Here is a 27,581-nt window from a genome sequence, read left to right on the forward strand (position 1 = left end):
CGGGGACTTCCCTTCAGCGAAAGTCTAGACCCTGCTCCAGGTGGGGCTGGGAGCCCACACGGTCCTAGTCATTTAGACGTACAGTCCCCTAGGGAATCACACACGGCCACTTTGTGCCCCAAACACAGAGGCCAACTGCGCTGCATGCTTCCAAGCAAACAAGGACAGAAGCCGAATGGCTGGGCTTGAGCTGATGAGACAAACCAGGTCGCAATGCACTGTCACAGTGCTGCCCCGGGACAGGTTCGAACCCCAGCCCTGCACCGAGCAGACAAACAGAGCAGCCAGAAATGCTGCTCTCCCATTTCCTTAGACTGCACAGAGCTTCTGTGGGGCCTGATCCCGGGCCCTGCGCAAGTCACCAAACAGGCAGTGAGGGCGAGGCTGGCCTTGTTGCTTATGCTCCTGCCCCCCACCGCCCGACACTTGTCACCCCACAGCTGACGACACACTGACCACTCACACACACCGACAAAGCATCGTCTCTTGCCAGGGAAACTCAAGAGGGGAAGAACGACCTTCATCACTGCGGCCGGGAATTCTGTAGTTTCAGCCTCAGGCTCTGCCACGTACTCACCGGGGACTTGGAACACTCACTGCCCTCTCTGAGTCTCAGCCGCCTCACCTCTGCCATGTGACACCCCGGCCTCCTTCCGATCCCGGGCAGCTCAAGCTCCCAAGCCCCTGGCTCCTTGGGAGGATGTGCATCAGTGTGGCCTGGCTCCGGGAGCACATGACACCACTTACACGGCCCTTCCCACCGCCAGTCTCTGCAAGGAAAAGTCCGGAGCGTCAGGCCCACCTGGTAGAGCATCCGGGACCCGCAGCACGCTTCCAGCATCAGCTGCAGCGCCCGCAGGCCGCCCCGCTGCAGGTCCTCAGCGCCCTGCCGGCGCGGTCCCAGCTGCATGGTGCGTCCTCCTGCCCCGAGCCCCGCAGCCCCGCAGCCATGCCAGCTGTGCCCCGCCTTTGCCCTGCTGCAGCCCCAAGCACAGCGCTGTGTTCTCTCAGTAACAGGAAGCTCCAGTGCCACTGAGATTTAATCGGGCCAGGAAAAATGCAGTCAAAACAACTGCGCTCCCTCTGGCCCTCCTCTCCACAGGCCCCGGAATCTGCAGAGACTTTCCCTCAAGGAGAGCAGAAGCCTCCTAAATCAAGGCCTCTCTGTGCCCCTGTGTCTGGGGACGCAGCTGGCATGGGACCAGACGGCAACCACACACATCCCGGCCCTGGGAGGGAGGCCTGCTCCCGGGAGCGTCCTACTTGGCAGGTCGCAGCAACTTCAGGGAAGAGCACACATCCAAAAGCATTCTAGGCTGACGGAGCTGAGCCAGGGCGCTGCAGGCCCCCACCAGCACTCCCAAGACATTCCCAGTCTTCTCTTAGCTCTGAAACTTGGCGAACCAGCGAGTTTCTGCGAGTTGAAGCAAAAAAGTTCAATTTTGTATCAACCTTGGAGAAATGGCTAGTTCTGTGGGCAACTTGTAAAAACCCAGGCGTTTTCTTTGGACATGTCCCAAATTTAGGTTAGGATTTTAAGGGCCGTAAGGAAACACATCTGAGCAACTTGATATCCACAGCTAAGATTTTGGAGGAGAATGAACGGAGGCGGTCACTTTTGCTTTTTCCAAGATCTTCTACAAGAGCCCTGGCCACGTGCAGAATTTAACCCAGGGAAAGACACTCGGTTAAACCTGTTACAGCTCTTCGTCATTCACCAGAGCCCTCTGGTTGTTGATTATTTTTGGCCCTGTTTCAGAAGGACATCTGCACCCTAATTCACCGCAGTTTGTATTAGTGGGTGAGATTCCAAGCTGCCTAGGGAGACAGTGACAAAGAAGGCGTAGCCATAGCACGGCTGCTGGGAGGGAGAAGGGGCAGTTTAACCTGGGTGCCACCTGGCAGCAGCCCTGAAAGATCCTGGCCACTGCTGAGGCGAACTGTGTCCGTGCACTTGTTTATTATCCCTTCAAGTCCAACTTCCCATCACCAGGAAAGCCGTGCCGCAGAACCTGCTCGCTCGCCGTCCTGTCTTGAAGTCCCTCCCGCATGCCTCAGCTCGCTCAAACCTGGTGTCAGCACTGCCTGCTGACCTCGGGCCAAATTAAGTAACCTCTCTGATTTGTTTATCTGTAAAGGAAAGGTGACACCTACCTCATTAGGTTGTTGCGAGGATTAAATGAAGTAATATACTTGAAATAAAAAACGGGGCAGTGTTGGAAGCACCTGTGGTGCTGGTGATTCAAGGATGGTCCCTGTGACTGAGGAAATGAAACTCCAAAGGGCACTTGAAGATGTGTGTTTCTCTGCGCCCTCTCTTAACTCTGTTTCTCCTTTTGCTTTGGACCCGTGCGTTCGTTTCATTAGCACATGAGCACGTCTGTTTGCTTTTCTTTTCTCGGTGGTGCCGGGGTTAAACTCCGCTGGTGCTGCACCACTGAGCACCCCTCCCCGGCTCAGTGCCCTCCTTTCTAGATTTAAACTCTTTTCTGGTGAGTAACAGCTCTCAGATAAACACTCTCCCGGTTTTACCCCTGAGTATGATTCCTTCATTTCCACACTCCTGTAATAAAAGGCAGGGATGGGGTACTAAAACATCTTGCCTTTCTACAAAGCCTCATAAGAGAATCAGTTTTATTAGGGGGAAGGGAGAAAAGGGAGAGAACGAAGTTAAAAATTGGTGTGCAGAAAATAATGTGTGCACTAACATTAGCTGGTGGGCCTGGCATTTTAAGGAGCAACAAGAGCAAGACTATGGAGGTTGCTGCTGCCGTGGCTCGAACCCCCGCCCGGGGATCTGGCTGAATCGGGCTCCGCCCCAAAGCCTGTAATTATGGAGCACATAGGGACAGTTGCAAAGGCCCTGTTTTATTCCATGGTTAAATAACATGACTTTAAAAATAAAAAAGTTAAATATCTATTTAGCTTATTGTCTGGGAATTTCTTAAGTATAAAGGTGCTGTAATGTTCCCCTTTTGTTAATGCCCGAATATAAACATGAAATTCCAAGACTACGAAGATCGGCTCGGACTGTCCTGAACTTGCTGCCACGTGCAGGGCCCACGGGTGGCCGCCGTGGGGCCTTGGTCCGGTGCTAGACTGTGAGGCCAATGCCGAGCGAGGCCTGTCTCTGAGCCCATGGAAGCGTGGTGCCCTGCACTGCTGGAGAGAAGCCTGCCGGATCGAGGCCCAGGTTCTTCAACTACTCCTGGTTCTGCCTGAAGATTGCCAACTCCAGCCGCCACAAGGAAACTTCCCACCCGACAGACGGGCTGTGCAAGCCACAGGACAGCTACCACTGCCATGGTGCCCTGCGCTGCCAAAGGGGTTTGGCATCCTCAGAGTGGTCAGACAGAGACGCCGGCGCCTGCCTCTGCGGGTGTGTGTGCGTGTGTCTGCACACGTACGTCTGTGTGTGTGACTGTGTCTGTGTGTGTGCATGCACATGTGCGTCTGTCCATCAGGCAGAGGAGGAGGTCAAGGTGTAGAGGCTCAGGGTGACCTGCCGGGCAGAAGGGTCCTGAGGAGCTGGAGACACCAGCCCGAGTCCTGCCCTGACTCCTCTTCCCGACGCCAGCTCCCCTTGTCAGGCTCCTTCTTTCTTTCTTGCAAATAACAGGAAGAAAGGGTTTTGTGGGCAGCGTGCCACTCACTTGGCTGATGAGAAGACCAGAGAGCCATGGAGTGGGCAGGTGACTGCAGGTGCCAGGGCTGAGGACCAGCATTTCAGAGCTCGCAGGAAGACGTGAGGAGAGCCCTTCTGGGGCCACCTTCCCCCCTGCCAGATTTCGCCGCCTAACGTTTAGAGCAAAGAGTCCAAGGAGGGGTGAGTTGGCCTGGCTGGGCTAGGCCCTGCGGTACCTGCTGGGGGAACGCTGTGGACGGAAGCCGAAGTCTTGGTTTTGGGGCTCCCCGCTTGGGAAGGGCTCAGGCCGGGATCACTGTGCGCGCCACTGAGACGAGGGAGCAGGTGCTGGGGAGCCAGGAGCCCCCAGCAGGCCCACACCGCTCCCCACAGTCCCCCCCGTGCTCCAACCTTGCTCCAGTCAGTGTCCCCTCGTCCCTGTCCCACAGCGCTGCACTGCCTGTCCCAGCTCTCAGGGCTAACTTCGCTGCTTTGATCAAGACACAGGATTTTAAAAATTGATGAAGGCCTTTGTCCGAAGCTGGGCTGTACTGCCTTGGGAAACTAAGTTGAAAGTCACGAGTAGCATAATTCGCAAGTACTTAAATACACAGGAAACAACACACACATACACACACACACACACACACATCTGTAGTCTGTTTAGAGGAACCAGACACAGATTCAGAAATGCAGTCTGACATAAGCTGTCTTAATCGTTCACGACTGTGACTGCCATCTATGTGAGAAATGTCATCCATAAGATCGGCTGGAGAACTCCCTCATGTCAGGCCAAGTCAGCTACTGGGAGGCACAGATGGCGTTTAAAAAAGCCGCCCTGGGATGTGTTTTGTTATCATTTACAGGTAGGCTCTGCAGGTAAAGTGCGGTTTCTCCAACACCAAACCTGATCCACTTGTGGCCCAATATCAAGCAACTTCAGTGAAGAACCAAAGCAAGAGCCATTTGTTTTCCTAGGAGGACTGAAGGGATGTGTGAAGGACTTATTCCAAACGGAGGCTGAGAAGGTGGCAGGAAAATCAAAGTCCACAAGAGTCAGGGGAAAGGCTGGGAACAGCTCAGAAGTCCCTGTTTACCATATTTTCAGGTTTGTAGACAACATATTTGAGTTCTGTGTGCCATCAACAGACAGCCCTATTTCTACGTCATGTATGGACATTTTCAGCTCTAAGCTACTAATCCTTATTTGAAGCCTGAATCCCCCTCTGCCTCCTGAATAGGACTCTAACCGAGGTGTAAATGCACTGCCCCTTTCTTTGTTTCCATCCATCAAATGTTTTTCTTACGAATTCTTTTATGTAATCAGAATGCCAGGTGGGGACAGGGTTGAAACCTTTGTTCTTTTGATGGCCCATAACTCTGTTGGCATTCATTACACACACACACACACTTTATTGAGATATAGTATATGTTCCATGCACTTCACATTTCTCCCATTTAAAGTACCATTCGATAACCCATAAGATGATACAACTATCATCACAATTTAATTTTAGAATATTTTCATCATCTTTTCCAAGAAGAAACCCCATGCTCATTTGTTGTAATGGTCGCTCCCCATTTCTCTCTCCCTCCCTCAGCTACTGATAATCACTAATCTATGTTTTATCTCTATAGATTTGCCTATTCTGGACATTTTATGAAATGTGACCAAACTATACAATGAACATTTAAATTTAGAAAATATTTATTACTGTAAAATACACATTGCTATTAATTCCTCTCAAGATACCTCCCTCTGCCTCAAGCACACTTATCCCATCACTCCTACCACTCTCTGTAGCTGTCCCAGAAGTGCTTCTTTGTGAGTGTCTTTGTAAGGTATGATCAAAAATACAGTGAATGCGGGTGCCGAGAGCCATCCAAGCAAAATGCAGGCTTAAAAAACATTGTGCTGTGTCCGCTCCACCTTAGTCACGTGATCTGCCACTGCGTGACTTCCGGCTCTTCCCCAAAGTCAAAATGACATGAAAGGTAAACGTGTTGAATGAATTCAGGACATCGAGGCAGCCAGGACAGTGCAACTAGAGACACTAAGAGGACCCCAGAGCTGCTTCAGGAAGAGCAAAAAGCATGGGATAAGCATGTTCGAAGGGATGGGGGCTATTTTGAGGCAGATTAATGGTACTGTGTCTTTTACCATGATACATATTTAAAATTTAAGCACTTACTGTCGTTTTCAGTCACACCTCATGTATTAATGCCATCTTTGTGTCTGGCTTCGTTCGCTTAGCGGAACGTTTTTGAGGCTCATCCGTGTGGTAGCATGCGTCAGTACTTCATTTCTTTTTCTCGTGGAATATGTTCCTTGTAAGAAGAGACCGTAGTTTTAATTCACTCATCCGCTGATGGGCAGCTGGGGTGTTCTCACTTTTTGGTGGGTAGGAAAAATGAGTCTAGGAAGTACACTTTCCTGGGTAAGTTTTTGTGCAGAAGCAGTTTTTCCATTGTCTTGAGTGTATATGCTGAGGAGTAGAAACGCTAGGTCGCAGGATGTGTCTGACTGCTCCCAGAACAGCCAAAATGTTTTCCAAAGCAGCTGCGCCACTTCACCTTCCCGCCCGCAGCCTGTGGGGCTAATTTCCCCAGTCCTCTCCAGCCTCCTGCTTTCTGTCCCTTCCGTTCCAGCCGTCCTAGTGGGTGTGAAGTGCTCGCGTCCTTGTTTCCTAACTAAATTCTATGACTCGGCCTCTGGGCAGAGTAGGAGGCCAACAGAAAGCGCTGTCTCAGGGCCTGGGCTGCTGTGCCTGAGCATGTGCCGCAGCCCATGGACTCCGGAAGCCCCGCCTTCCCTCTTGCTCCTCCGATCTCTGCTCCCCGCTCTCCCACGCCCACCCTCGGCTGACGTCCAAACTTGAGGGACGCCCCCTCTTCGCTTTATGGCCGGGCCGACTCTGTGGGAAAGGGTAGACAGGAAGAGCGCTTGTCTGGTTAGGTGAGGGTGATGTGCAACCCCAAACCCAAACAGTCCTCGGGGCCGCTCCCGACACACTTCATTCACCCTCAGCTGGGCCTGGAAAACGTCCCGGCCGCCAGAGTCTACATCCGATCCCGTCGCAGGCTGCGAGCCCCGGAGATCCATTTATCCAAATCCTGGGAACTCTCTATTCGCTTGGGGAGGGCAGGAGGATAGTTTTAAAAAAGCACTTAGCTGTTGTATAAAAATATTTTGGGTCCCTGGGAAAGTGCGGGGAGATAGGAGCTGCCCTGGCCGCGGCACCAGAGCAGGGAGCCAGGAGCTATGTTTGGAAACACTTTCCAGCTCTCCAGGCCCGACAAGGGATCCTAGCTCGTAAAGTGAGGTCATCTCTCCATTACCCCGCTAGAAAAATAAGCTCTCAAATGCATCCCAGGCCCCAGTAGAAATAACATCAGGGTCCCCTGAATTAAATCAACCAGGCTCTGAATCAGAAATTAAATGTTCCCAGTCTCCCTTAATCTCTCCTTATTTGGTTTCCATGGAACTCAGTGGCGAAGGCTGATTTCCGAGGATACATTTTGCAAGCATGTTTATTCGGTCCCAGCCTCAGTGAGAAAAGGACAGGCCTTGATTGCTCAGGGCTACAAACATTCACAGGAACAGTGGTCTGGGGCTTGTCAGTGGCAAAGCTGTACAGCGAGGGGCTCTTCACCACAAGCCGGGCCTGCTGCCTAAGACACAGCCGTGTCCTTTCCATGGGAGGGTGGAGCGGGGTTCAAGTTCCTGGACAGTGCCGAGGGGTAATGAGCAGCATGCCCCAAGCAGGAGCCAGAGTGCTCTGGCCTGGTCAGGGGGCTGTCCGGAGGTCGGGGGCCAGCTCAGCAAGGAGAGAGCCACGTGGGGAAGAACTGAGTCTGCACCTACAGCTTTGATTCTTCGGTTCCCTTCCCCAGACGGGGGTTCTTTGCTGTTTATAGCAAGATGGTAGAGGGATTTCGGTTTTCATGAATGTGCCACACATTTTTAGTAAAGCCTTTTTCCTCTCTAAAACTTCCAATTTAGCAATTGTATGTTCCTACTCCTGACTTAATGGAAACGTTAGTGACTGCTGAATGGATGAAAATGTGTATTTTCTTTTCTTCCTTTTTCTGGAGCTGGGTCTAAAACACAGGGCCTTTCCCCTCCTAGGCAGGGCTCTACACACCCCCAGCCCCAAAGGCGAATCCTCTACAGAGGCACAGGTGGTGCCAGGCCTGGTTGCTCATAGGTGGCCGTGCCTACCTCAGATCCACCGGGGGAGTTGCAACTTGGCAGAACCCTCATTCCTCTTCTGGCTTCTCAAAGATCAGGCACACGAGGGGAGCCTGACATCCCCTTTCTTGCTCAAAAATGAAACAGTGGTACACGGGCACAGATGAGGCTAGATGCCTGGTGAGTGGCTGGAAGCAGTTGTGCCGCCGTGTAGGTCAGGTGCAACCTGGTGAACTGGTGACTGGAGAGCCAGTTTCTAGGCTACACTTTCCCCAGTGTCTTAACTGCTTTTCTAAGAAGCAGAGGTCTAAAGGAAGCCTGACGTCCAAAGAACCCAGCTGGGAAATCACTGAATGTCACAAGGTTCCATTCCCGAAAGCTCTTGGCTGTGTCTGGAATCAAGGGACTGGATTCTCACACGGCTGTGGTGGAAATGTCTTCTTTCATCTAGTTCATCACCTTTTCTATACAATCAGCCCTGCATGTCTGTGGGCTCCATGTCCCTAGATTCAACCAACAGCAGATTGAAAACAGTTTTTTAAAAAGTGCATCTTACTAAACATGCATAGACTTTTTATTTCTCGTCACTATTTCCTAAGCAATGCAGCATGACAACTAGTTACATCTCACTTCCTTTGTATTAGGTGTTACAAACACTCTGGAGGTGATTTACAGCTTATGGGAGGTCTGTAGGCTCCAGGCAAATCCTACACTATTTTCCACAGGGATTCCAGCCCACATGCAGGTGGTACCACGGGCCCTGGACTAAGCCTGCGACTGCTGAGAGAAGACTTCTTGCTGGGAAATCTCAGCTCCTCTGTGGAGGAACTTCTAAGCCATAAAGTACACATAGCCACTGTTCATTACATTAGCAAATTCCTCCTATGAAACAACACTCCTAACAGTGACCGAAAGAAACAAAACAGCAAGAAACCATGAATTATCTATGCTGAGTTGGTCAATGGGATGGATTAGTCCATGAATCGGACTCTTGTACTGCACATGCAAAGTAAGCCAAAAGATGAATCCTCTGATACACAACATCAGACCTGTTTCAGGATAAGCTTGTGAATTCAGTGAGTTCCCTCAACATCTGCTAAAGAATTCAAGCTCTACTTTCTCATTAAGATCTCTCCTAGATTAGAAACATTATTTGGAGTGCTGCCTATGGGAATAAATTTGCCTGATCACAGGCAGCATGAAGTGTTTTAAGCCGTGGCTCACTGAGCATGATAGATAGGGGCTAGGGTTTGGCCACAGAAACTAAAAATCAAGGGTTGATGGTCTAGGCCAAGTGTGACAGTCAGGACAGGGGCACAGGCAGCCTGAGTCACCTAGCATTTAAAGGTCATGGAGAATCAACAAACTCAGAGCAGTTAATGGAAATATCTGTGAATAATGAATCCAGAGTTCAAGGAAAGCAGAAGGCCAGAAAATAGGCAGATGTGGAGCAAACAGAGGTCTAAAGAAGTCCTGGAAAGGGTCCCCAGGGGTGGTCACAAGACTGAAGGACAGCGGAGCAGGACAGACCCTGCTCCACCATCCTTCATGTTAGGGCAGGGATTGCCTGACCCCAGTGGCACCTAGCAGGGGCCTGCAGGTGAAAGAGAGGAAGGGAGGCTGGGCTACCCACCCTGCAGCCTGTCCTGGGCTTCTGGAATTCTCTCCACCTGCTCTCCTCCATGACCCCCATTGCTGGCACAGGCCAAGCAGCCCTATCAGGGAAACATTGCTTCACCGAGGCACAGTGTTTCCCCGGATCTGCAAGCAGGCCCTGCTTCACTTGGAGTAAGCAAAGTCCACACTCCCCCGAGCTAAGGCAACTCAGAAGCCAGAGAACCGGGGGGCCGGGTAAACAACCAATGGAAAGAAACGGAACGCCCTGCATGGTCCAAGGGAGAAATGTAATTAAATCCTCCCAAGTCACGAAATCATCTAACAATCTACAAGAAAAACTAGCTTAGGCTTTACTGTTTGGTAAGCCATGAAAATTAGAATGATTTTTCCCTTAAAAAAAAGTCCTTCGTGTTGCGTAATTTGAGGTAAACTCTACTGGAGGGGAAGGAGACTGGGTGGGGGTCTTGACCATTTCCCCCTTGAGGGAGAAACAATTGATGATTTCAGCTGGGAGGTGGGGGTGCTTGCGGGTGAGTGCCTTTAGTCGTCGTCTCTTGATAAACCAGAATCAGTGGCCTCACTGTCCCTCCGTGGAGACCAGGGTTCCCACTGGTCAGGACCCATGACGGGCAGGTCTGGGGTCTCAGGCTGGCCGCTGTGCTCACCCTGACTGTGGGCACTGGTGTGAGGTCAGCTGGTCCCTCCACTCAAGGCCACCCCCAGGGTGGCACCCTGGCCTTGTTGGAATACACACTCACTCTGCACGTGGCGAGAGTTCTTTGAATGTGGAAGTCTGAGGAGCTCTGCTTACTGTGGCGCCTACAGCAATGATTTTCAGTAGTTTCTCTTCATTTATGAAAATCTCTTCCCAGATGAGATCTGGAAACGGAAGTATCTTAGAAACCTAAGTCCTCTGCTTCCTGGGGGCGGGGGGATCCCTGGAACTGAGTGTGGACCCCAACACCTGGCAGACAGAGACCACCACTGGAGTCTTCTGAATGAAAAGCCCAGCATGTCGTGGCCACTCAAATGCTACTGCATCTTGCCAACACAGGTCTCGTTTCTTTTTTTGATGCTGAGGATTAAATCCAGTCCTCATACATGGGATGCCAGTGTCTACCACTGAGCCACACCCCAGCCACAACTGACTTTAGGTACTTACTTATTTAATTTTTATTCATTCCTTCACTTATTTTGGTATTGGGGATTGAATATACTGAGCTACATCCACAGCCTTTTTCTATTTTTACTTTTAATTTTAACACAGCCATTAAAGTGCCCCATGCCAGTCTTGAACTTGTCATCCTCCTGCCTCGGCCTCCTAGGGTGCTGGAACTATAGGTGAATGCCGCCATGAGCCGCTTAAAACTGACGCGCAAGAGTATATACGGTTCAGGCCGAGCATCTATGAGGCACTGGGTTTGATGCCCAGTACTGCAAAACACAACAGCAGCAGCAGCAACAACAACAAAAATCCCAGACAGGCAAAAGAATATGTGGAAAAGTAGAGCTCAGACGTTCTAGGGATGGATGCAAAAGGAGAAATCGAGAAAACCAGATAGCGTCTTACTGTGAGAGGAAGATAAAACAGAGACAGAGGAAGGGAAGCGCCCAGCACTGCAGGTAAAGCACGGACAGCCACCTACATCTGCACATCGGATAGACAGGCGAGGACACCCTGGTGCTGGAGAGTGGCCCGTGCTGTCTGAGAGGCAAGCAGAGTGGCGTCTGTGCTTGCCTTTGAGACTTGGCCACCGGCCTGTACTCCTCTCTGAAGGACACCGTCCAGCATGTGGGCCCAAGGGTCCCACTTGCCTGGCCCTCACTGGCTTCCCTCAGGAGACTCCTCTGAGTCAGACTGTTGGATCCAAGCCCAGGACCTGCTCCTGCTGGCCCCGTAACCCGGCCGGGGACTTCCTCTCTCCATTCTCCATTTTCTCTTTCTTCGAAGTGGGGAGACAGAGTCACGCCAGCCTCCCGGGTGGGTCTGGGGATCGGAGCGGAACAGACCCCCGATGGGCGCAGGATGCACTGCACACAGTGGGACTCATCAGATGCACCTCTCTGTCGCGTCTGCACTGGCAAGGGTTTCTGGGTCTCTGCACCTGACTTTGCACACGAGTCCATTCTAGCCATCTGGAAGGGGTGGAAGGGGACAGGTGTAGAGATGTGGAGACAGGAAGCAGGGTCTGAAAAGCAACTCGGGAAGCTGGCACCCTCTGCTTTCCGTGCAGCCCGCCTGCTGGCTGTCCAGCGCCCAGTGAGTGCCCTTCCCTCTGCCCTTCCCAGGGGCCAGGCCTGGGGTGGGCTACAGAAGGAGGGTGGAAACTGTTCCTGGGTCCTTGGTCCAGGACCCTGGCTGAGCCCCCCGTTCCTCCCAGGGTGGAAGTGATGCTCACTTGGGGACCTTCCTCGGCCAGAGCGTCCTGTGTGCAGGCTGTCTGATCTGCAGGAAGTGGCATCTTTCTTCCTGGACTCTCACTGAGGAGCAGCAGGAGCCCCAGAAGCCAGGCACGGCTGGGACAGGGACACCTCACACCTCCGGTAGGAATTCTCAGAACCCTCGCACGCTGGCTAGCTGGCCCGCGAGGGGACTGGGAACGCGCCTAGTCTTCCTCCAAAAGAGTGAGCCTGAATGGAAGCCTCTTTGCCTCCAGGCTTTTGTCCCCTCTCTCTTTTCCTAAACGAGCAAGATCAGATACCCAGCTCCAGTAATGGGAGGTTCATGAAAATCAAACAAAACCGAAAGCCAAGGTGTCTGGGGGCTGTGGGAGTCAGAGCTCCCCAGAGGGGACACAGAAGCCAGGTTTGGGGGGACCCTGAGCCCGTCACGGTACAGGCCAGTGTTCTCGAAACTGCTATCTGAGCATGGCGCTGTCCTAAAGCTGTGTTCTCGGCTCTGCCCCTCCTCCTGGCCCCGGCCCAGCCTGCAGCAGCAAATCTTTCCCAGGAAGCTGCTGTTATTTGTGCATCTGATAGTGGAGAGTCGCACACATGGCAGCAAAATTTCAAAAGGAAGAGAAGAAAGAAGTGCTGAGTGAGAAGGGCAGAGAGGAGGCTTCCCACGTCCTGGGGAGCTGAGGCCGGCGCCTCCCTGCAGCCCTCCTCTGGGGAGGGCTGCCTGTGTGCAAGGTGAGGACACAGGGAGCCCCAATGCCCGGCTCTCTCCGTGCCCCAGAACCCTCTTCAGCTGAGGGCTCTGCAGGTCCCCAGCACATGGGGCGGAGAAATGGAGCCGCTCTGTACCGCCAGAGCCTAGGGCTCCAAACGTGTTCCTTCCCCTCAGGAATGGCTCCTTAGCGTGCTGTTCCCGGGTCTCAGCTTACCCGGCACCCTGGGTCACTGCTGAGACCATCGCTGCTGCTGAGAGAATGGGAGTTGCACAGTTTGCCCTATTTTTTCACTCTCAACTGACTATGCTCCCATTGTGTTGGTTTTTCCTTACAGAACTAAGGCTCCTGCTGCATGGCAGGAGTACAGAATACATGGGCATGACGATACGGGCAGGAAGCTGAGTGTACGATAAGATAGAAGAAAGAGAAGATGGAGTGAGCTAAAAGGCTTCCAGAATGAGCAAGTTACTGAGGTTGGGCCCCACTTAAACTTTGAGTTTCCTGGCAGCAAAGGTAAAAAGGTATGCGCATGGGATTTCTTATCTTCTAAAAGGAGTTAATAAAGCGGAACACACGTAAGGGATGCGAAGTACCGTAAGGAACAACACATTCAATGAGGTCGCTGAAAACACTTCAGACGCAGCCAGACAACTTTCTGACCTGGGAGTCCCCGTGCCTACCTGGCCCTGCCCCCCTCCAAGGCTACGGCCAGACAAGCCCAGCCTCATGTGAGGGTCCAGCTGGCTCCCCGCTCCTCCGGCCGCTGCTTTTCTACCGACCTCTCTGGTCTCCATCAGCTCCTTTCACTCCCCTCTCCGGGCATTACCACTTCCAGACTTGTGACTTGCCAGCTGTCGGGGGCAGTTATTTCAGGGTCTTTGGCATCAGCAGACCCAATGGCTTGCCCTGGATTTACCTCTGCTGGTTCTGCCCACTGCCTTCCTGACACCCGAGTCCCTCTTCACAGCCGGGCTGGGTTGCTCCCTAGTTTTCTTTAAAGGACACAGAACATCAGCCGTCCGTGGAGATGAATTAAATCTCAGCACCACTACATAATTCATCAGGGAGTTGAGGAAATATGGTCCAGGCATATTGATATGTATTACATGATTTAATAAAGGTAGGACATAAAGGGATTAAAGTAATGGGTGACCACCGACCTGGCCCCTCGGGGTCTGATGTGCCTGGCTAGCTTGGCTGAGGGCCATTGGTGGTCAATTCCCAACCTGCCTTGTCCGGCAAGAGCCAGCAGGGAGGCTGTTCTGGGGTTAAGATTAAAGAGATAAATCTGTGACCAGTGAGAGCTGCCATTCAGAGGGGCCTTGCAGGCAGCCTGATGGACCTCGCCGGGCCTCACACCACGGTGAGACGAGGGTTTCCTCAGGAGAAGAGCATGAAGCCGCAGCCCAGGACTCTGCCTCTGGTGAGAGGTGATTAGACCGCGGAGGACTGAGCTCAGCTGTGCTAGCAGCCGCCTGATCCTGAAGAACAGCGGCTTGGGGCGAGCAGGGGCACACGCTGCTGCTCCATACACCTAGCTGCAGCGACACACGCCTGAGGGGTGACTGTTTTATTGGCTGGACTGGTTTGATTTGGTCCCCTGGATGGTGGGACAGCTGCCAGCCGCCGTGAGGGCCCCGTCCAGTCACCTACGGCTCTCGATGGGCAACACAGGCACATTCTCAGAAGAGCAGGCGAGCCTTCCACGTCCCCATAGCTGGAGGACAGGGGTGCAATTATGCAAATGTATTTTAAAGTTTGCATTTGACCTGTCAAAAGAGTTTTAAAAAATAACTGCATTCAGATTTAGCAGTCAGAATAAGGGGCCAGTGGGAAGCCCTGAAGGCCCATTCCGGGTTAGCGTTTTGGCTGAGAGGTCTCCTTTTAATGAAATTCACAACTTGGGGGAGGATACAGATACCTGGGGTGGGAGAGTGCAAGTGACAAACTGGTAAGGGCCACCTGTAGCCTGCGAGAGCTTCCTGTAGGACGCAATGTTTTTCTTTAAGTCTGGAGTAGTTGCCAGCAGATAAAAATTCGGGAATGTGTGTCGGGGGGGGGGACAGTAGTGGAAATTCAGCAGTGGGCCTTTCACATGCTGGGCAGGCGCCCTCCCACTGAGCTACATCTCCAGCCCTGCATGCCTGGGGCAGGGTCTAAGTTGTCCAGGCTGACCCTGAACTTAGGATCTCCTTGCCTCAGCCTCCTGAGACACTGTAGCTGGGATTACAGGCAGGTGCCCAAATCTGGCAAAAGCAAGGACAGTTTTACAGCTCTCTCTGTCTCTCTCCACACCACACACACACACACACACGCACACACACACACTTCCCCAAACATAGTGAGAAAAGCCTGCAAGATTCTTCTAGACTTTCACCTCTCAGCAGCTCAGGAACACCAGCCTCACCTGTGTCCCGGTGGCAAAGCTGGCGCAGCTGGCCATGTTTACCAGATGTCCGGTTTGCAGTGTGTCGGCTTCCTTGTTGCCCTGGCAGCAACAGGCATTTGAGTTTTGATGCTGGCACCAGGTCCCCTTGGAGTCCAGCCCAAGAGTTAAGATGAAGGGTTAGACCCCGGGTAGCGGTGGGGAACCTAGGTCTGGCAGCCGCAGTGGGCTGCTGGTGTCAAAGGAGCTCCAGGGGTCTGCCAGCGCTGCCTGAAGGATCCTGCACAACACGAGGAGAAAACAGACTCCTGAAAGAGCCCATTTCTGCTAGGTGGTGTCCAAGGACAGGGCCCCGCACAGGTCCTATTCTCAGACACTCGAGCTGCTCTCGTGCCAACGTAAGCCTCAGAGGCGGGCTGCACATGTGGGGCACATGTCCCAGGGTTCCACTGGACGTCCAGCAGCTGGGGGGCCTGTGAAGGGCTTCCGTAGCTGTGGTTGGTGCCACAGGACCCAGGAACTGTCCCCGGGAGGTGCCCAAATGGCCTGGCTCCTCGTGGGGATGGGGAGCCCTCTACCTCACAGGCTGCCTGAGCTTGGTGTTCTATTTGCTGACTTTAAACCAGCAAGTGTCTTTGCTTTTTTGCTTTTGTTTTGGCACTGGGGGTGGAACCCAAGGCCTCCTGCTTCTAGGCAGTATCCTAGTGCTGAGCCGCATGGCCACCTCTTTCTCTTTTCATTTTGAGACAGTTGCTAAGTTACCCAGGCTGCCCCAAACTTGTGACCCTCCTGCCTCAGCCTCTGCCTGTGACACCTTGGCCTGCTTTCCAGGGGATTCTTTAAGTAGCTCCATGTGAACGCAGGAGCTGAAGCCCAATGGGCGGAGACGGTGTCTCTCCCTTCGCTCTCTCCAGGAGTCTTCATGGCTCTAGCGGCCATAAGAAAATGTGGTGCTGGGGTGGCTCTTTCTCACGGTCCCGGGCTGGGAGGTCAGAGGCAGCAGGCGGGCTTGGGCTCTGGCCGGGCTCCCTCTGGCTCACAGCTTCGGGCTCCCAAGGAGGGAGGCAGGGCCCAGCGCTGTCTCTGCAGGCACTGATCCCACTCACAAGAGCAAGGCCTGACCCTGATCCCATCACCCTGGGGCATGAGCTCTGGTGCACATAGAACAGAGCATAGTGGGCTGGCATCTTGATGAGAGCAATTCCAGAACCAGAACCGGAACCCGGATCCCTACGTCTCTGCCCGTGTGGGCAGACCTGGCCGTGCCAGACACCAAAGCCCAAGCGAGTGGCTGTCGTTCGGAGAAGAGCTCTCTGCCCCACCAGCCCTGACGCCAGCCCGGCCGGGCGGAGGTCTCACACCTGCCCGTCTGCTCCAAGTGCTCTTCCCGACTGGAGTTAGGGGCACCAGAGGCAGCTTCCCACCTGGAAGGGAAGCGGGAGAGGTGGGAAGAGTGCAGCTGGCCCAGAGGAGGAGCCTCTGGTGGCTGGGATCCACACGGGGCTGCTGCTCTCCTTTGGCCCAGAGGACTGAAGAATGCAGGATTTTCTGCCACAGGACCTGTAAAGCCTCCGTGAAACAGGACCTCATGTCACAGCCCGAGTTTCTTTCAGTTCGGTTCAGTTGGCTCTGGAGCTGGATGGCTGGCTTGCCCCTAGATCAGACTTTCTAAGGCTATGCCAGGACTCAGGGGGCTGTGAGCACTCACGCGTGGCCACAGAGAAAACATGTTCAGGCAAAACAGAGCAAAGCAGCCTAGGTTTTCCTCTGCACAGATCTCAGGAGAGCTAAGGTCCAGGGGTGCAGCGCCGGCTTTGCCACAAGCGGCCAACGCAAGTGCTGAATCTTTTACCCTCTAGTCTTGACTTTAGTGGACAGTGCTGTAAGGTGTGGAGCTGCTCTCGGGCAGGCGACACTGTGTGGCGTTGGGGAGGCCACGCACCCCTGAGCCCCACTTGGCTCCCACCGTGTCCAGCTGCCCCGCCCAGGGCTGCCCGCAGGCAAGAGGAACCTGTCCTCAGAGCTTCTCTCTGCTGCACCCACTGACCCGCTCCTGGGAGAAAACCCCGGCTACGAAGCCGCTCCATCCCAGTCTTCGGGTCCAGGCCTCTGTGTGCTCAGAAAAGCCAGCAACCTGCCGAGGTGCAGTCCTGGGACAGCCCCGCGGGAAGGTGCTCTCTCGGCCCCCTCTCACTTGACCTCCAGCAGATCTGGAAGTCCACTGTCTCTTTCTGGGCTTTCTCCTCAGTTCTCTCTGTACCTCTGCGGCTGCTCCTGTTAGTCTCATGCGTGTGCTTGCGTGTGAGTGCGTGTGTGTGCGTTACTGGTGTGGGGGATGAACCCAGGGCCTTGCACGTGCTGAGTAAGCGTTCCACCACTGAGCTACACCGCCCCTCGGGAAGTGCTGGGAGGTGTCTGACCTTCAGCTCTCCAGGGCAAAAGCCCCGAGCTGTGGGCTCGCCAGTCTCCATGGTGTCTGGTCTTCCTCCATGGCCCATTCCAACCACTGAGGTCACCGCTCGTGTGGACCCTGGAAGATGAGCCCACCACTGTGTCCACAAAGCTCCGGCACGCCAAGAACGCCCACGCTGTGTCTCCAGTCCAGACCTCTCCCCGAAACACACAACTCAGGGTCCGGACACCTGAGTAAACGGCTCAGTGTGCATTGTGACTTAGGTCACTGGCCGGATGCATCGGAAACAGAACTCTTTCTCTCCTGCGCCCTGCCCTCCACGTGTCCTCGGCCCCGGAGCCCACCTTAGGCTGTGCCAGCTCCTCGCCACCGCTGCTGGGAGTCATCCGGAGCCTCCTCCTCACTCCACCCTATGGGAGGTCACCTATGAGGACTGGTGTGGACGGCACATTCATCTGCATAAAAAAGGCAGGCACAGAGCACGCCATCCCTCACGGACAGCTCTGTTTTCTGGAAAGCTTGCGTTTCTGGCCACAGAGGCCTCCTTCTCACTCATCCGCTGCCTGGCATTTATTTACCGTACCTGTGGGTGCTGCTCTAGAATCTGGGACCAAGTGGAAAAACTGATCAGGTCATTTGAAGCAGCTAGTGATGAACTGGGGAAGATGAAGTAAAATCCACAGCTGGGGTTTGTCCACTCCCAGATTAGAGAAGAAATACCTGTGGCACAGCTTCTTCTATACCGTCTCATACACAAGACAGTACTGTTCTCTGAGACTCACTGATGAAGCAATACAAATAAAAGTAGACTGTCTGCAACTGTGTGGTCCAAGAAACACTTACGCCAGTGGGCAGGACTCATGTAAGGAATCTGCTTTCAAAACACGTACACAGTGTGTTCTGAGGACACATAGTCGATGATCTGAACACACCTGCCAGGTGGAAGACGGAAACGTACCCAGAAGGGCCTCTGTCCTCTCTGCAGCAGAGGAAGGCTGGACTGGGTGTGTCTGATTTAAACCGCCTAGAAGGAAGTCCTACCTGGCACTGGACCATGGCCGCAGAGGACTGTGTCTGACTGTCCAACGGCTTCAATGCCCGGGACGTCACAGGAGGAACTCAGGGAGCTTAACCGTCTTCTCCCATCAAGAATGGACCTTTTACCCAGCCATCCTTTCCTCTTCCATGTGCAGACACCAGGAGACCCGAGAACCAGCCAGTTCTCCGAGCCAGCCTCTGGCAGCGTGGTGTCTGGGCCACTCACGCCTCGGGCGTTCCTCTTGAGACGCTGCTCAGTAGAGCCGCCCGGGACACAAGGCTGGTGCTCGGATCCCACGGGGCGGCCGACATACGCTCACCTGCAGCAGCCTGGCACCGGGCTCCGGTGCAAAGCCAAGGCTGAAAGGCACTGCAGCTGACGCAGGCCGCTGTTCGGTGTCCTGAGGGACACCCCGGACTGGGGCCGAGCGGGCCAGAGGGCAGCATTGCCCAGCTTCACCATCAGCCGCGGAGCAGGATACAGAAGCTCGGGAACCCGAGCGTCCGAGCAGGGATTTCCCCACAGCCCACCACGCCAGCCCGAGCAGCCTGCAGCCGGCTACCCATGACGAGGAGCCACCGGCCTAACCAAAGTAAGCTGCTCTGAGAAACTTGCTTGACCAAGTTTAGCTCTCTTAAAATTGTTTGGAGCTAACAGACTCCGGGAAAATGACCTCACCGCATCCTGGGAACCAGAGACCCGAGGCCCCGAGTTCTGTTCCCTTCTACGAGTGGCGCGTGTTTACAGAACAGAACCACGGTGGGGTGAGGGGCCGGACACTAACATGTGCGTACGCCGATCTGTCTCTGAACAGCTCGACTGTCTCCATGCAGTGGTAGTGAATGCCCACTGAGAGCCGTCTGCTGTATGTGTTCCGGTAACGTCTCACCTTCTCTGCACGAGTACATCAGAATGTAAGCACCGCACACCCGACTACAGAGGCCCTGCTGTATTCCAATTCTCAAGTTATGCCGCTTAGCAGCTGTGATAATGTAATGGTTTGCAAAATAATAAACTGGCAATATGTCGACTTGGAATAACACATCAAATAATGAATGAGGTGAGTGCACAGAGGTTTAATTTATGCTGTGTTGAAAATACTGCTCCAGAAATATTACACCCTTTCCGTCTTTCCAAGACAAGAAAAAGACCCTTTCACCTAAAGTGTCTGAATAATTGTGGCAAAAGAGAATGGATTCTTATCCCCCCCATGAAGCCGTCACGTCTGAGCCTAGAAGGTTGCTCACACTGCCTCACTCCCAGGCAGGTGGTGTGGCCTTAGTGTGCGGAACTCACAGGAGAAGAGCATCTGCTTTCTCAGGCTGTGTTAGCCTGAAAGACGAACGCGTCTTCCTCCAGCAATGAAGGGGCCTGCAGGAGCTGGTCTGGGAATTGAGGCGATTCCTAGTCATGCCTTCATTCTGACCCTCTTCCTGAATTCGCTCTCGGAAGGACCAGACGGGAGAGCTTCTGATTGCCCTCAGTTTCATGCCTGCTGAATTTTATTGCTCTTCTGCTAGGAACCAGGGGCTAAGAGTTGTTCCTTACCCCCAGGGCGCTCATCAGCCCATGGAGGAGGATGGGATCCACCAGTTTGTTGCCATAACGGAAGTGCAGTTCACTGCGGGATTCCTCTGGAAAAGCAATTGCTCTGGCTTGGAGAGGGATGGATGGCCTGGAAAGCTGTCCCATAGGATGCTACCTTTAGGCCAGTGGATGCAAACAGGAAGGTAAGGGTGCAGAGAAGGGCAGCAATATCCGACCAATGAAAGCATGCACAAGCACAGGCCCTGAGGCAGGAGAGGGCACGGTAGTGGGAGGGAACTGCAAACACATTTATACGTGGCTGCAATGTGACACAGGCAGGTTAAAGTGTGGGGAGAGGCAAGGCTGGGGAGGTTAGTAGGTCCTGACGACAGAAACCTTTGGGAACATGTTTTGGCATATGCATTCATCCTGCGGCAGAGAATCGCCTAAAATGCTAAGAACCCAAGGGCCATAACCACCCCTATGTTTGAGGAAGGTCGCAGTGACTGCGCATGCTACAGGGACGGAGGGGACAGGACTGGCAACTTTGAGAAGGCAACGCACACGTGACAGATGCTGCCGATCTGGAACCCGGGTGGGGAGGAGCAGCAGGCTGTGGGGCAGGTCGGGCAGAGGTGGCCGCACAGGCGGGCAGTGGGAGGGCAGGGCAGGGCAGGGCAGGACAGGGGCCCAAGCTCCAGTCGGGCCACACTTGTGTCGATGACAAACACATATGCAATGCTCCCGAATTGTAAGGGAGCCAAGATCCTATGGTGGGGCCGTGCAGCTGCAGCTACACCGCAGCGTGTTCCTCTGGGTTGGACGGCGTCCGAGGCACAGTTATGTACAACACACGGTTCTCGAGAGCCCTCGGCCGACTGTTCCTGGCCCAGGTGCTGCTGCCCCTACCGGCATGTTCGAGCACCCTCGTTCTCCCGGTGGCAAGCACTTCCGGAAACGGGCATGCTGGTTCCCAGGCAGCTCAGGTTTGTGCTCCTCTTGGGTGCATGGCTTTTTCTCATGCTGATTAATCCTCGCAGGACTTTGTTCATCCTGGCCTGTGAGCAGTAGGCTGCAGTGTGCATTCTGCTTCTACCACGTGGCCGGGGTGTGCAGCAGGCTGTCCTATCTAGATTTGTGTGAGTACACACTGTGGTGTTTACACAACAAAATCACCTGGCAGCACATCTCTCACAAAGCGTCCCATTTGTAAGTGATACACAACTGTCCTTAGGTCACTGGTGTTGGAGGAGGAGCAGGATTGTGGGGGTGATGAACTCCGTCTTGGACATGTTGGATTCAAGGCCTGGGGGTCACAGAGAGAGCAGGACGCCCAGTCTTCCCTAGGGTCTGTGGGTCTGGATGTCAGAGAGGCGAAATCAGCGGGGGCCGAGCATCCTTAATAAATGCAGGGTACGGTGTGGCTGCTTTAGGAGGTGACTCTGCAGCTGGAAAATCATCAGTGAGGACTGAAATGTTCGGACTTGGTAACTCCCGGCACGAACAGTTCAGATCCCTTCCAGGGGCTCCTCTCAGGGTGTGAGGAGACACACGTTCCTCAGCTTCTTTGAGCAGGAACCGGAGAGCACAGACAGTGGGCTGCAGTTTCCACGCTGATACAAAAATCACAAAGCAGAGCCACGTGAAGCGGCCACATATCAGGCTGGCTCATATGCTTAGGCCCTGGATCTAGGAAGGTAATCTCTGACATAAAACCATTTCCTCTTATTGTAGGTTTACAGGACCTCATAAAAACTTTCTCCTGCTCCAAGGCAAACTCTCAGAAAAAAATGTCCCCATTTTTCTCTTTCTCTAGCTCATTGATATGTTCTGTTCTTGCACTCATTAGACTCTTGGCTTCTGGAATGAAAGCACCTGCAATAGCAGGACCTACTTTGTTACTCTGCTTTTGAGTGTAGCAAGGGTGAAACTCTGTTTTCCACTCATCTTACTCAGATGTGGGGGTCCAGGGCACTCATGCCTCCCCCCGACTGCGCGTCTCAGCTCTGTCAGGTGAACTGCTGTGAACGCCTCTCCACAGCGGCACGAGACCTAGTGTGCACGGTGCCCTCGGTTCCTGGAAACACAAGCCGATGTTCTGCGAGAAGACGGAACCTTAATAAGGAGCCTGCTAAGGGTGTGTCGCCTGGGCCGGCGGGTCTTCTGTTAGGGGCGAGTGCATCACTGCTGGTCCCAGATGACCGCACCTCACGGGGACACAGCCCAGGCTGGCCTCGAACTCACACTGATCCTCCTGCCTCAGCCTCCCGAGTGCTGGGATTACAGGCGTGCCCCACCTTGCCCATCTAGCCCATGTTATACCTATGTATAATGGTTTCATTTCTGCCTGGCAGGCCTAATCTCTTCCAGCATACCGAACACACAGTATCATACATTTCTTCTATTTTTACCACTCTGCCTAATACAGAGATAAGCTTGTGGTCACCTATGAAAACCCGGTGAAAAAGCACGGTTTCCAGGCCCAGGGGGTTTCCCCAGTCAGCATGTGAGGAGGTCTAAGTAGCATCGCTAAAATCTGGAGTTTGAATCATGCCTGTAATCTCAGCACTCTGGGAGGCTGAGGCAGGAGGGTTACAGTTCAGGCCTAGTCTGGGTAACTTAGTGACTTATTGAGACCCTGTCTCAAAATTTTAAAAAGGGCTGGGGATTTAGGTCAGTGCAAAGGCCTTGGGTTTGAGCTCTAGTGCAATACATGCACACATACACACGCACACACATGCACACAACTACACATGCACACAACTACACATGCACACATATGCATATGCACACACACACACACACACACACACACTGAGATTCTTTCCTTTTAACTCGGCTTCTGGGCAGGTAGAAAACAGAGAAAGCAGCTGCTGAATCCTGGGCCCAGCGGATGTGCGAGTGTCCGGATCACAGCTCCGTCCTGGTAGCTCATGCTCACTCTGGAATGTCTCCATTCGGGAAGTCCCAGTGACAAATGTGACCACCTCTCCTCGAGGCCAGGCTGCGTGTCATACATCCCAGGCTGCAAGCGCCCTGGACCAGGGCCCAGTGCCAAGGACCGGCTACACCAGGCCCTGATTCAGGTCCTGCCCTGTTCTGGCTGCACGCCCTGGGGCAGGAGACAAAGCTCTTCCTGCCTCAGCTTCCTTGTTCACACCGGACCAGGGGCAGCACCTGCTCCTGCACCTCCTCAGCCATGGGAGGGCGAGCACTGCCCTCCCTAGGAAGCTGCTGGAGGGCAGGTGTTCAGAGGGGTCTTCCTCTTGGGAAGCGGTCTACTCCACTGCCGGTCACCCAAGGCTGCCCTGTGACCAGGAAGGCTAGGCTGCTTCTCTTCCAGGGAGTTGGGGGGGTGGGCGCCGGTCCCCGGGGTCTGCCCGAGAGTAGGGGCTGTTCCTGGCCTCTCCCGCCCTCCCTTTACCTAAATGTCTGACTGTCACAGGGCTGCTCACAGTAGGAGATGATCAGCTGGACCTGGCAGGTCAATTAGAGCGGCCTCCCTGCCGTGGAGGGGCAGGGCCGGGTGCACAGGGGACTCCGATGCTCCAGGGGTGAAGGGTGGGCTTGGGGCAGAAAGCAGGGCATTGCAAAGGCAGCACCATCGGGCAGACGCGGGTCTGGAGGAGCCCTGTGACTGCCCCCATGCTCCTGCCTCGCGGCGTGTCTGGTGCTGGTGAACAAGGCAGAACCTGGGTGCCTGCATATGTCTGCGTTTGTGTGACACATGTGCCTTCTACACATCCAGCTGGAGATTCTAATGAACAACTACAGGCTGCCAAGCCCAGCTTAGCGACTTAGGGAGATTCTAACTCAAAAACAGGCGAAGGCCCTGGATTCACTCTTGAGTACCAAGAGGAAAATGCAAAAGAGGTTGCCAGGTGCTTCTGTGCAGATAGAAGTCTTCTCCCTATCGCCATGTTTCACACCCCCTCAGCACACCTAACCATTGTGAACAAATATCTTAATAATGGAAGCTATTAAATAAATTCATTTACCATACAGGCCAAAGAGTTTTCACCAGAACCTAAAGTCACACCCGATATGCACCTGATACATTTGTAAATTTTGCTATCGGTGTTTCCACGCTCCAAAGTTACAGGCAGAGAAGGGGGTGCAGAAGGAGCATTCAGCGTATCTTAGCCAGGCACGGCGGTGCAGTCCTACAACCCAAGCACGCTGGGAGGCCGAGACAGCAGGGTCACAAGTTTAAGACCAGCCTGAACAACCTGGCAACTTAGTGAGATCCTGTCTCAAAATGGAAGAAGTGCTGGAGATGTAGCTCAGTGCAAAGGCCTTGGGTTCAAGCCCCAGTACCACCAAAAAAGAAAAAAAATCCCAATTGGTAATCCTGATATTGACTATAGAACTGTGTCTCAAAATAAAGACCTACAAGCAACCAGAATGGGAGTGGGAAGTGAAGGTTTAAAAAGTTACTCAAATGGCACAGGAAGTACCTCATCAGGATCAGGCCATCAGCTCTGTCTGCGTATTCCAGGCCGCCCTTCACGTGTTTAAACCTTTGAGTAAGTTTCCTTTAAGGTGAAAAATTCCTGAATAGTAAGTACACCAACCAGAGAAAGTCACTAGAACTGAGGTCTCCTCCGTTTATTAGCTGCTGTAGGTCACTTACCGACCTCCTCGGGGTTTGTCCTGCTATTCACTTTACTAGGTTGGGGGCTGCACCCTGACCTCTAGCCCCTGTGTGGACATCGGGAACTCACAGCCAGGGTGCAAACACGGCCTTTGGGGGCTTCTGAGAGCCACGAGTCAGGCCACCCCGCGGCGGTTTGGCGCCGAGCCCACGCCACGAGCCAGCCGCGTGTCCGGGACAAGCCCCACCTGCCCGCGGAGTGCAGACAAGAGCGGACCTTCCTGTCATCTCACGGGATCCTCTTGGCTGTGGGCCACCGCAAAGCAAGTTCGTTTTCGGGACGTGAAGAGCCGTGGAGCCCAATCAACAGTGCCCCAGACAAACCAGGCCAAACAACAGCAGTAGATTTGGAAGACAGTGACACCCATGTCGCCTGGAAGGGCCAGGGCTTTCATCGCGGATGCGGACTCGAGCCACCGAGCTGCGAGCCGCTTTGACCCTCATGGCCTCCCCTCTCCGGGGCCAGGTCGCTCTCAGGAGCGTGTGCTTCGGGGAAGCCCAGGCTCCAGCCCCGTGCCCTCTCCAGCGCTCTTCCCTCTCCTGCCATCCCGGCAGCCAGCCCCCAAGCTTTTCCCTGCATTTCAGCTCTACAAGACCCCCTGTCCTGCCGACCAGCATTTCTACTTCACATTTCTTAGCATTATCTATTCAGGAAAAAGTTACTACGGCATTTCATCGACAGTCCCAGGAGCTCGACTGCCCAGGAAGACATTAGCTGCAGAAGTGAGGTCGCACATGGCGAAAACCAGCCTCCCTTGTCTGCAGAAACAGACTTGCCTACCCTCTCCACGCTGCGTCTCCTCAGTGATCCACAAGGTATTTTCAGCAGACGTCTCTGAGCTCCGTTCGGAGCCACTGCAGCCTGAAGCACCATGGTGTTTGCGCGTGCACATGTGCACGCGTTCCTAGCCCAGGGCGAGGGGAGGCTTCCCCCAGACTAAGTTAGGCTTTCTTGACGGCTTCCCAAACACCAAACAAGGAGAGAGCTTTTCCGGGCCCTGGGAGTGAAGACCTGGCTCGGCGGAGCTGGGCGTGGGGAAGAAAGGCAGCCCCGGCTGGCAGCCTCAGCTAGCGGGAGGCAGCATCTTCAGCCCTGCTGCCCTGGTGTCCCCGGGTCCCTGTGTCCGTCCCCAGCCCCCCTGCGCTGGCCCCAGCAGGCTGCCGCTCCAGGCAGTGGGCGAGGGGCGCTTCCGGGGGAGATGCAGAAATGTCACCTCCGCTAGGGCTGCAACCCTAACCAGGTCAGCTGTCTCGCCAGGCTGGCCGCTTTACTCCCTCCCCCATGTGACGCCGAGCCCCTCCCTGCAAGTGGGTCACATGCTCACCTTAAAAGGACTGTTTGGAATCTCCCCATCTGGAGCAGAGATTAATGTTCAGTCCTACATTCTGATCTCACCCTGTTCTGCACACAGGGAAAATATTTGAGGACTAGCAACATAGCACACTGGGGACCCAGGGGGAGCCTCTTCACTCATGAATTATCTCTTTGAAACCGAGCATCAGAGATGTAGATCTGGTTTTTTTCGAATTCTCCTTTCCAATGCATAGAAAATAGATGTACGCCTACCATTAACTAGGTGAATACAGTCCTCAAAGAGAACGTGTGGGAGAAAGAAGGGAAAATGTTTGCATCACATGGTTTAGAGGAATCACACCAAGTATAGCAGACCCGCGTTTGCCGCTCTCCCCGTAATTGCCTGTGCTGTGGAACGTTTGTGTTCACACGTGTCGGCGAAGGCCACCAAGGCGCAGTGGGAAGGCGGAGGGAGCCCAGACCCACCCATCGCGTCTGCCAAGCCTTCCGCAGTCCCGGCGCAGATCCAGATCACTCTTCTCAGACGCATGGCGCAAATGTCTGAAATCTTAGCTTTCCTGTGATACTTTTTAGCTCATCTTCTTCCCCATTACTGCCTCCCTTCTTTCCACTGCAGCAAACATTACTATTAGGAAAAACAAGGAAAGGGCTTCTGGGATCTGAGCATCTTTGCCTTCTCCTTTTTAACATTTTCCTACCTGCCCTGCTCTTGTCCGTTCTGGGCTTTACACAAGCAACGGTCACTTCCTCTGCACAATCCCGTGCTCTTACTCCTACGCTTCGGGAACCAGCGGCTATTTACTCTCCGCGGGCCAGAGCTTAGTTTACTGAAAACGCTGGAGGAGAAAGTTCTGTTTATTCAAACAAACCTAATAGGAAGTGGGGGTGGAGCGCAAAGGGAAGAAGCAGAGTTTGACTCTCCCAGAAAATGAACGGAAAAGACTCCCAGAGGAGGGGCGCGGGGGGCGTGGGCCCTGTCCTCCCCGCAGACACGCGTTAGAGGCGGCTAAGGGAGCTGATGTGGGAAATTCCAAATGTACAACAATCGGGCTTTGTTCTCGATTGGTTCCATATGCGCAGTGGCAGTCGGAGAGGGGCCACAGGGAAGGAAGCCTCTGGAAGGCTAGCACGGAGTCTCCGGGAGGTGGGTTAGGTTACACCTCCCGGCTTTCTTGCTTCCTGCCCACTCCCTGGTTTCAAAATATTGGGGAGGAGGACGGGAGTAAATCTGAACAGCGCCGTTACCTAGCCAAGTCAGCAGAATCTCTTTCCCCTCTGAAACTGCCCTTCTGGACAGAGGACCGGCCGCACGCGCACGTTCAGGACCCTCGCGGGTGGGCAGCGGGACCCAGCCCGCCAAGCTCCAGAGGGCGAGGGCGGAGGTTCAGCTCGACCAGGAAGTGGCTGCCTCTCCTCCGACCTGGCCAGCCCCAGCCCCAGAGCTGAATTTATTTAGATTTGACTAAATGCCACTTCCCGTTTCCCAGGGGCATTAGTGAGCTCTCTGCTGAAGAGCTCAGGCCCGGTTCAGATGGGGAGGGACACTTTGATGAACTGAGTGCAAGCAAAACAGAAACACATGCAACTGATTACGGTTAAAATACATACAGAAGAGAATGTTAATGGAGACAGGAATAACCCTGGGCCAGGCTCCCACGCATCAGAGCCCCCACATTCCACCCCCCAGGGCCAGGATCGCT

At 53.9% G+C, this 27,581-nt stretch overlaps 1 protein-coding gene across 10 annotated transcripts in view; it reads right to left on the minus strand.

The window, feature by feature from the left end:
- The window catches only part of Frmd4a (FERM domain containing 4A), a 521,224-nt gene that overhangs the window by 242,090 nt on the left and 251,553 nt on the right, over positions 1 to 27,581 (minus strand). For 2 of the 10 annotated variants that reach the window (XM_087206803.1, XM_087206802.1), the window contains exon 1: positions 578 to 27,548. The exons of 5 other annotated variants lie outside the window; for them this stretch is intronic. In XM_087206803.1, coding sequence (XP_087062929.1) covers positions 578 to 910 — 333 coding nt within the window. In that variant the 5' untranslated portion in view covers positions 911 to 27,548. Of the gene's footprint in view, positions 1 to 577; positions 27,550 to 27,581 lie in introns of those variants that run through there. 3 more of the 10 variants (XM_013078472.3, XM_004861767.3, XM_087206801.1) reach the window with 3 other exon arrangements.

The sequence above is a fragment of the Heterocephalus glaber genome, unplaced genomic scaffold (genome assembly GCF_053883595.1).
Source record: "Heterocephalus glaber isolate CG9 unplaced genomic scaffold, H.glaber_assembly_v1.0 deba00000738, whole genome shotgun sequence".
NCBI lineage: Eukaryota > Metazoa > Chordata > Mammalia > Rodentia > Bathyergidae > Heterocephalus > Heterocephalus glaber.